The 9,732-nt window shown below is 36.3% G+C and overlaps 1 protein-coding gene and 1 long non-coding RNA gene across 5 annotated transcripts; both read right to left on the bottom strand.

Moving 5' to 3' along the window:
• Positions 1-2,121: 2,121 nt before the first annotated feature.
• Positions 2,122-4,706, bottom strand: LOC124118364. Of its 4 annotated transcripts, none has more exons than XR_006858471.2 (4): positions 4,554-4,706; positions 3,416-3,595; positions 2,790-2,870; positions 2,122-2,297 (listed from the first exon to the last, which is right to left on the bottom strand). It is a non-coding gene; the product is annotated as an uncharacterized LOC124118364 (long non-coding RNA). The 4 variants fall into 4 exon arrangements; XR_006858469.2 differs by lacking the exon at positions 4,554-4,706 and adding an exon at positions 3,847-3,936; XR_006858470.2 differs by lacking the exon at positions 4,554-4,706 and adding an exon at positions 3,843-3,924.
• A 2,002-nt stretch (positions 4,707-6,708) lies between these two features.
• On the bottom strand, positions 6,709-9,655 carry LOC125376845. The gene is made up of 3 exons (XM_048389056.1): positions 9,403-9,655; positions 7,964-8,020; positions 6,709-6,854 (listed from the first exon to the last, which is right to left on the bottom strand). The coding sequence occupies exons 1-3, from the start codon at positions 9,612-9,614 to the stop codon at positions 6,794-6,796; spliced, it is 330 nt and encodes a 109-aa protein (XP_048245013.1). The 5' UTR covers positions 9,615-9,655; the 3' UTR covers positions 6,709-6,793.
• Positions 9,656-9,732: the final 77 nt, after the last annotated feature.

The following is a 9,732-nucleotide window of genomic DNA, read 5'->3' as shown; positions in this document are numbered from 1 at the left end:
TGTTTGGAAAAAACAAAGTTTTAGCAATGCATGTGGTCACTGTGTATTCAGGAGAACTAATGCTGATTGTGGCATATGTTACTATGCTATATGCTGACTACACATTGCTCGTAAACATTGCAGCAGATGGCAAGGTAGTCCTGCACCATGACCGTGGAATATATTTATTTTATGAAAAAAAATATAATCTAGAAACGCATACAAAAGCAAGTCTAGCCAGCCCTAGCTAGCTCTATTCCAGCATAGGATTTTTTATTTTATTTTTAGAGTCAAGAAGGATATTGTGTAATATAAGATTTCAGAGACTAAATGTTAGTCTAATGCCAAGGATGTTGTGCAGAATGCGGGGAAATTTGAAGTAGCTGATAAACAATGCAAAAGTTGATTAGGCTTTTGGGGGTAACTATGCTTACAGATTATATTCCACAATCTTGGGGTCAAAATAAAAGTAAAATTTGAATATGTTTTTTATTAAGTAATCACAATTTTGTTAGGGGAAATTAAAGAAAACATCAATTAAAAGAATTTAAACTTTAAGTGAGAAAATTCAGACTTTTCTTATTCTTCTTATAATTTTAACTTTATTCCACATTTTTGAAACTTTGGAACGGTAATCAATACACCAGTTTATTTAAAAATGCCTTGTACACAGTTTGATTGATTGTTGTAAGAACATTCAGTATGTTTGATAGGACATGACCAGTAAACTTAATACATATACATATTGATAATATTGAGGCATACACAAAAATGTCACAACATACTGTACAAACTTGATAATAAACTGACTAAATACATGAGTCTTGTGTATATATATACAGAACACATAAAGCTCCACAAAAATATCACATTAATGCTCCAGACAGAGGGGTTATACAACAAGATTGAGAGACAGCACAACCCTTACAAAAAAAAAAGGCCAAAAAAGATGCATCCGAGACCGCCTTAATCATTCCCCGCAAGGCACATTTTTACCTTCTCCGCAGGGTCTTAAGGAAGTCTCTAGATATTCCCGGCAAATGTCTCCACACCATCTCGGCAAACTACTCCAACTTGCAGCTTGCTGAGAAGTATCCGAGACTTCCTTACAGTACCTACTGAAGTAGTCTCCGATACTTCCTCAGAATTAACCTTATATGGCTAATTAAATATGCTTTGAACCATCTCGGCAAACCCACTTAGGAAGTCCCTGATTATTCTCCACAAACGTGTGTGACATAATCAAAGATGTTTCTAATGCATCCCCACAACACTTGCAAGGAAGTCTCCGAAGCGTCTTCTCAAACCAATCAGGGGTAATTAAATATGCTTTGAACCATCCCGGGAAACCTTCTAAGGAAGTCCCCGAATAGTCTCCACAAACTATTATTAGGTAATCAAAGATGTTTCTGAAGCATCCCAGCAAAACTTGCAAGGAAGTCTCTGAAGCATCTTCGCAAACCTATCAGGGGTAATTAAATATGCTTTGAACCATCCCGGGAAACCTTCTAAGGAAGTCCCCGAATAGTCTCCACAAACTATTATTAGGTAATCAAAGGTGTTTCTGAAGCATCCCAGCAAAACTTGCAAGGAAGTCTCCGATGCATCTTCGCAAACCTATCAGGGGTAATTAAATATGCTTTGAACCATCCCGGGAAACCTTCTAAGGAAGTCCCCGAATAGTCTCCACAAACTATTATTAGGTAATCAAAGGTGTTTCTGAAGCATCCCAGCAAAACTTGCATGAAGTCTCCGAAGCATCTTCGCTAACCTATCAGGGGTAATTAAATATGCTTTGAACCATCCCGGGAAACCTTCTGAGCAAGTCCCTGATAAGTCCCCACAAACTTGCGTTATGCAATCAAAGATGCTTCTGAAGCATCCCCGCAACACTTGCAAGGAAGTCTCTGAAGTGTCTTCACAAACCTGTCATGGGTAATTTAACATGCTTTGAACCATCCCGGCAAAGTTCTAAGGAAGTCTCCATAACAAAGATGTTTCAGAGACATTTTACCTTTCCATCATTTTCAGTAATACAAAAGATGTGCTTACATCATAATCTAGTCTTTCAACAGCATCCCAGAAGTGTCTGTGAAACATCCTTGCCAAACCTGTACTGTCAAAAATGAGATAACGAAGTTGTATAGTATTCTCTTTATTTGGAGTAATAACAGCAATAACAAGTAGCCAGAGGTGGACATCATCAACAGAAGATATCATTATATGGTAGCCATCATATGAAAGTGGAAGTCATCATATGAAAGGGGAAGTCATCCTCGTCCTGGCAGGGGTCGTCATGGAAGCTGTCCTTCAAGAGGCTGAAATGGGATCAAATGTTATTGTATATCAGTGACATAATGAGTGAGTGAGTATGGTTTTACGCCGCTTTTGTGCAATGTTCCAGCAATATCACGGCGGGGGACACCAGAAATGGGCTTCACACAATGTACTCATGTCGGGAATTGAACCCGGGTCTTTGGCGTGACGAACCATCTTTAACCACTAGGCTACCGGACAGCCCCAATCAGTGCCATAAACTAATTACTTTATGTCAGACGTCAAGGAGTGAGTGAGTGAGTATGGTTTTACGCCGCTTTTAGCAATATTCCAGCAATATCACGGCGGTGGACACCAGAAATGGGCTTCACACAATGTACCCATGTCGGGAATCGAACACGGGTCTTCCGCGTGACGAGCGAGCGCTTTAACCACTAGGCTACCCGACCGCCCCCAGACGTCAAGGAGACTCATTAAAAACTATTACTTTTGGGGGCTACAAAATTACTGATGTTATGGTCAAAGAAACAAACCATGGCTCATTCACTTGAAAGCGTGCAGATCTTCTTGCTCACCACAAAGTTCCAGTTGTTTTTTCTTTGCCGGTTTCAGAACTGATGAAAAAAATAACATGTTACACTGGATTATAAATCAAAGCTTCATAATTCATGATACAGTAAAAATAAATTGCAAACAAGATAAGAGCATTAAAATTGCACTCAGGTGAAATGGTTCCAGTCCAAATGTATGATGACTTGAAAGTTACAAAACTTACCACTTGTACCAAAACTAGATTTTAAATGATGTCAATTAGTTAACATCTTGTGATTAGATATTCACTTAATATTGATATGTCCATGTCAGTTGACCAAAGCATTAAACATTCAAATGTCATTGTGTTCTAGAAAAATGTAAAAAATGGTTTTGACATTTACAAGTACTCATATTGGCTCAAAAGTTAAACACAGGAAGGATATTTAGATTGTAAAACCTATTGATTCCTTACTATGATTCTGATATTAAATTATAAAAATTAAACCTTTACCTTACAAGTCTGTGTGTGCACTTTGTAAGTACCAGTTAGTTTCATATAACTTATTTAGTTACAGTTCCATTAACCTGAAATGAAATTTACCTGACACTTAACAAAGATACTGACCTTCGAGTACCACATCGGTGTCGGTAGCATCGTAAAAACACCAAGTTGCTGGCCACAAGGCAGCAACTGGCTTCTTTTCCTTGATCCCTTCTCATGAAAAAGGCACATCAGCAGGAGTTCACGTCTTCCTATGAAGTATCGTTCCTTTTTTGTTTTCAAAAATCACCACAAGGAAGGGGGCTGAAAAATCAAGTTGCATTCATTAATAACCTAAAACTAAAAGGCGGGTATTGCTGGTCACACAAAAAAGTTGACACTGGCAACTTTGCCAAAATTTCAACAACCTGGTGCCAGTCCAAAACGTAATTCAGGATCTATACCGCGATGGCGAAGGATCATGTCGACAGGGAAAACGATAAGACCACCACATTTACTGGGAACATATATCTATTTCAAACAAACGTTACAAAACATAACTTTCCCTTACTTACGAGTTCTTAAAAAAATATCAACCAACATCCTCGTTATAAAACAGCAGGTTACAAAATGGCGGCGATTTCCGTACTAATTACCATATAACAATGGACATTTGTTTGTAAAAAAAAACTAAGTTTTAATTTCAAATACAACTTAAGATAAATAGAGTTTAACAAAATACAAATATATAATTTGTTATCTATTAATTCAATAATTTTATAAACTTATAACTACAGTCTGCGATCATATTTCACATTTCAGTGACCATATACATAATTTGTTTTGAAGAAATACTTTTTATCTCAGTCCCACATCGGTGCTCTCCGTAAATTTACGGAGAACCACGATGTGATCGAAACATGAAATCTGAAGGGCCTGCGCAATATTACAAAATTACATCTGCGCCTATTATTTTTCATAAATAGTCCCAAATTAGATGAGTAAAGGGTCTAATATTGAAGTTTCTAACTGACTTATTTCAGTTTGAGGTTCCAAATTAGAACATAAATTTACGATTTATAAATTGAGCTTGAAAAAAGATTTCTCTTTCAGCGAATGCTAAAACTAAGTTCAATATCTAAGTGAGAATTGGTTTTGATCGGGGGTCGTTTCGGTGGATTTATTTAGCATAATTGTTATGATAATTGTTATGACGACAATATAGAGGGCTATATTTTAAAAATATATTTATGTAACACAAACAGATCTAAAGTGTACCTACCGTTTGTTCAGGAACATATACGTTGTCATCCTTGCTGAACTCAGAGTCGGCGTAGATTCTATCTCGATGAAGGTTTGGTGACTCTCTTTTTCAGTTTTTGCTTCTCTTTGAAATTATTATTTTTTATCGATAGATTAAAATATTATTCACTAGATCTATTTCCCGCAATGTTATTGAAAATAGAATTCACCGACACACACTTTGACAATGGGTCCACATCGAACAAATCAAAGAGCAAAATAAAAACGTGTCAATCAAATCTTTAGATATATTTTACAAAGTAATAAATGAAATCAACAAAATTATTTATCTGTCTCAAAGTTGTCAAACTTAGATATAAGTTATCATTTCCATCTTTTCGTGCGGTCGCGTGCGAGTCAAATGGCATCGCGGCTTTTAATAGTTTTATCGCCTCGATTTCTCCACAATGTTTAATGCCAAATATATGCAAGAAAAATCTTTGTCTCAGCTCGTAACCTGGCACGATACATCCACGAAGTTTCATATTTTTAATATAGATCGCGATTTCCTGCTTAAAACGTTCAGAACAACACGATTTAACAAAAAACACTCGTCAAAGTCTGACATACACGAGTACCGTTGCTGTAATTGGTTGTATTAGGTCACGTGCTCAATTTGACCAATCACGAATCTTATAGCAGATTTCGGCAAGATAGCGTCACCAGAAACCAATAAAATAGCATGTTATTGTAATGTAAATACTCAAGGCGAGGTGACTATCGTGTAGATGACAAAATAAACGTTGAAGATAATGGTGTGTCACATGGTACGTGTTATTCATGCGAAGCTTCGAAAACGGAGATATTTCTCCATGCTACAGAGTGGACAGCCACTGTCATCGGGAAAATGATGACAGATATTATTAATAATTCTTTTGAAAATAATTTTCCGATTAGAGTCTAGATCTACGTAAACAATAAATATGAAAAACAACAACAACAATAAATAGGTAGATCCACGGACGTATATATACGTCTTTGGTAGATCTAAGTTCTGAAAATCGTCAAATTTTTGTTTCCTCTGTCCTTAATCTGGACGTTATGAATGTGTTAGCTTGGATTATTTTTATTTACAACACACTTAATTTAGTTGTAAATGCATCATTTAAATAATGTGATAAACATAACTTTCATATGGGGGGGATGAAGAGGGACCACACCCAATGGACACAGAACAGCTACAATTAAAATATACCAGTTGTGAACAGAAGCTCATAAATCCTGAGACTATTATAACTGGTATTGCAGTACTTACTAAGGTACAAAGACAATGAGTAACTTGAGTGATCCCAGATAGCAGTCAGACGTTGGGCCAACGTTGGGCCAACGTTATCACTTACGTTGGGCCAACGTTGGCTATCAACGTTGGCCCAACGTCATTTTGACCGGCGGCCCAACGTTGGGCCAACGTTGGCCAAACATCGTTGGTCCAACGTTGACCCAACGTTGGGCCAACGTTTCTTTGCCAACGTTGGGCCAACGTTGACCCAACGTTGGGACAACGATGTTCAGCCAACGTTGGCCCAACGTTGGGCCGCCGGTCAGAATGACGTTGGGCCAACGTTGATAGCCAACATTGGCCCAACGTTGATGGCCAACGTTGGATTACGTCTGTTTTATTCCTCACTATACCTCCCAGGCAGCCTGAAATGTTTGTACCAAGGTAGTTAAGACATCAGGTAACAAGCAATACATTCTGCAAGTTAGATTCACTCTGAACTCTTTCCATGAAAGAACATGCCAATGAAATGCGCTCTCTTCTGGCAGGGTACCTCAGCATACATAGATTGAAATAGGGCCAAGAAAAAATTCAAAATGTTTCAAATTACACGTGCAATTTCGTGCTATAATATTTACTTTCCAAAACCATTTTCAAGACTATGTGCAAATTGTTCACAAATGTTTCAACACTATTAAAAGATAAATGATTTTCCCACAAGTTTCCAAATTAAAAACCATCAGACAATAAGCCTGCCACAAATTGAAACATTTAATTTTTCTTGGCCTTACCCCATACATTCAGCATTAGGGCAACGCTGAGACAAGCAAAATAGTCCATGCATAGGATGTCCTATGATCAATATACTTGATCTATTAAAAAATATGATAACAGCAACAAAATGACAATAGAATTCTGGTTTCGGTGACCTTTATTTATTTGTTACATGACAAATCAGAACTTGGGCTGAGTGGTTGAGGAGCCTTTTCAATCCTCAGATGTCAGAAGAACTTAACACAGGGATGATCTTCAACTGTATCCACGGTCCGTGTGCCTTGGTAACTGAATAAAACAATGACACAATTATAATAATGATAAGGCAAGGGACATTTTTTACATACAAAATGGTTGCCTTCCCCTAAATAATAATTTGATGTATGAAAAAAAGTCTCAGCAGTGCTACCTCCACCCATCCAAGTCATAAAACTGTTAAAAACTGCTAAAACTGGGAAGGTAGCATAGACAGTAATACCATGATGCTCTTGAATCATAGATAGGCAGAAAAGCTATTAACACTAAATGAACAAGAGTAAAGACTCATTCATTTTCCAAAGTTTAAAACATAGAAAAAGCATAATTATCAAAATCAAACTTTGCACTGCACATCAAGTTATAGGTCTCACAACTGTTGAAGAAAATAATTCTAAGTTCAAAACATGAAACAAATCATATTTTTTTCTGAAAATACACATATCAAAATCAACATTTTCACTGTACCTCTTTTATTACTATAGAAAGTGTTTCTTAAATTTGGAAAGAATCCATGCAGCAGTTCTCAAGTTAAAGGTCGCACAATGTTGAATTAAAAAAAAAACATTTTAAGTTCAAAACATGTACAAAAATTATATTGTTTAATAAAATACACATATCAAAATCAACCTTTGCTGTGCATCCCATTTTTTAATATAAAAGTGTTCGTTAAATTTGGACAGAATCCATGTTCTCTAGTAGATCTCAAGTTATAGGTAGCACAATTGTTGAAATAAAAAATATTTTAAGTTCAAATCATAACAAAAGCTATATTTTCTTAGAAAATACACTAATCAAAACCAAACTTCACACTGCACCTCTCCTGTGGGTGTAGAAACTGTACCCATAATTGGAAAAGAATCCATGAAGTAGTGTTCAAGTGATAGGTCGCACAAAGGTTGAAATAAAAAGAAATATTTGAAGTCAAAAACATTTAAAGAATCTTATTTTTTTCAGAAAATATACATATCAAAATCAAACTTTACTTTGCACTGCACTCACACACAAAAATGTCTTTGGAAGGAAGGACGGACAGATAAACTTGATCACCCGCCCTTTTAGATTGGGGGTGTAATTAAATAAGAATCATCTAAATTTTTATTATTGAAGATGTTTGAAATATATTATTGCATCATGTATACCTTTCTGGCTGTGATGTGATGTAAACAAATATGCTTCCACAATACTGTAAACTCCACCTGAAAGAAAAATAGAAATCTCAAAGTATCACATTCTCAAATAAATCAGTAGAGATAAATCTGATTTACTAACAGTATGATGTGAGTGGTGTTACTTTGGCAAATAGTTTTATCAGCCAATAGAAATCAACTGTAATTATTCAAAAGCAATAACTTTACCTTTCTGCTGTACCTCACAAACTTGTGATCAAGTAAAAAATAATGCAAAATAGCATGCATATGTTGGCAAAGTTTCTAAAATCTGATGTGAAAAATAAACAAATAAATGAAAATTATATATTGCCAAATAAAGAGTTCCAACGTTGGAAGCATGAATGTTGAATAAGATTATGAATTGACCTTCCAATAAGTAATAGAAGTGTTAACACTGGTATTAAATTAAAATCGTGATTTTAGATTCTATTTTATTTTAAAAATATAAATATGAATATTTTCCATATAAATATGCCATGATATCTAAGTTCTAACATTTACAAAGATAGTAACGTTGGAAAAATTAACAAAATGCGATATCGGAGACAACACCAGATGAAGCTGAAACAGCTCTGTAAATATTTATTGAAATATATTATTCTCAATCGGAAATGATTTCATGACTATTTCGTACCCAATCTAATCCAATACGTTCCCTTCGTTCTAACCATTACTCCCCCGCGGTATGCACAAATCAAAAAAGCGATTATGCCATTATCAATCCCTTTCAAATAACAACAAACACAATCCCACGGCCACTGATTTGTGATCGAAAACTGAACTCGCGATGTTGCCGACAACAGGGAAAAGCTCCGTACACTGATCAGTAGGAGTCTGCATGGTATTATTTTATCATGTACACGGAATGCTTTGAGTTTTGGAAGCCTCGTTCTGAATTGTTCAGTTTAGTTGATCTTTTTGACCGTAAAATTTCACAAGCGAGAACGAAATTGACCTTTTCAGTTGAGTTTGCTTGTTATTTTTAAACTTCCACGAGAATAGAAACAACCAGTATTCATTTACAAATACCACAGTCAGTGTTTGTTTAGGTAGTCATGTGGTCGCTCGCTGTCCGGTGACCACCAACTGTTAGAAACAGCTGAGATCGACACTCCATCTGAACTTACGCGACACGGTGCACATTTCTTTGCACTAACTTGTCCTCACGATCACGACAAACTTTATGACACGGACAAGCGCGACTTTTTTGGGGGTATGCTAGTAATAGTAAGCTATATATTTGCAAGCAATCAGAGTGACATATTCCTATTTGGCTTCGGGTCATGAAGTTTGTGGTGTTTTCAATTTCTGGAAAATAATTACTCGTGTTGATATTTCTGAATGAACAATGGTTGTTTTATTCTCGGGTACTGTTTGTACATCATATTAGATATTGATTAAACACTTACCTCCATATATTCGAGGAAAACAGTATTCCGATGATCGAACGTGTGCTTGTGTCTCGTCGTCTGCTCGTTGAGATGCGCAAAAAACGCAGCGCCCTCTTAGTGAAGCTGTCAATTACGAGTAGCGCCCCTTGGAAATAATTTCCGAAATGCGACCTAACGTTGTAACAACGTTGGGCCAACGTATAAAATCCGACCGCGACACTGCCAACCATTGCCGACGTTGGGCCAACGTCTGAATGCTATCTGGGATGTGTTTGAATTTTCTGATTGATCATTCATTCTAAGTATAATTTAACTTGAATAAACACTATGACAGTCACTTGACTTGTA

This window comes from Haliotis rufescens, unplaced genomic scaffold (genome assembly GCF_023055435.1).
Source record: "Haliotis rufescens isolate VD_foot unplaced genomic scaffold, xgHalRufe1.0.p SCAF_8, whole genome shotgun sequence".
NCBI lineage: Eukaryota > Metazoa > Mollusca > Gastropoda > Lepetellida > Haliotidae > Haliotis > Haliotis rufescens.
The sequence above is the reverse complement of the archived record's forward strand: the minus strand, read 5'-3'. Positions and strand labels throughout refer to the sequence as shown.

Coding starts and splice junctions, on each gene's coding strand:
- LOC125376845 (XM_048389056.1), bottom strand. CDS start 9,614: ATGGTTGGCAGTGTCGCGGTCGGATTTTATACGTTGGCCCAACGTTGT. Junction 8,021..9,402: donor TTTTCCTCGAATATATGGAG/GTAAGTGTTTAA, acceptor TTTTTCTTTCAG/GTGGAGTTTACAGTATTGTG. Junction 6,855..7,963: donor ATCACATCACAGCCAGAAAG/GTATACATGATG, acceptor TGTTTTATTCAG/TTACCAAGGCACACGGACCG.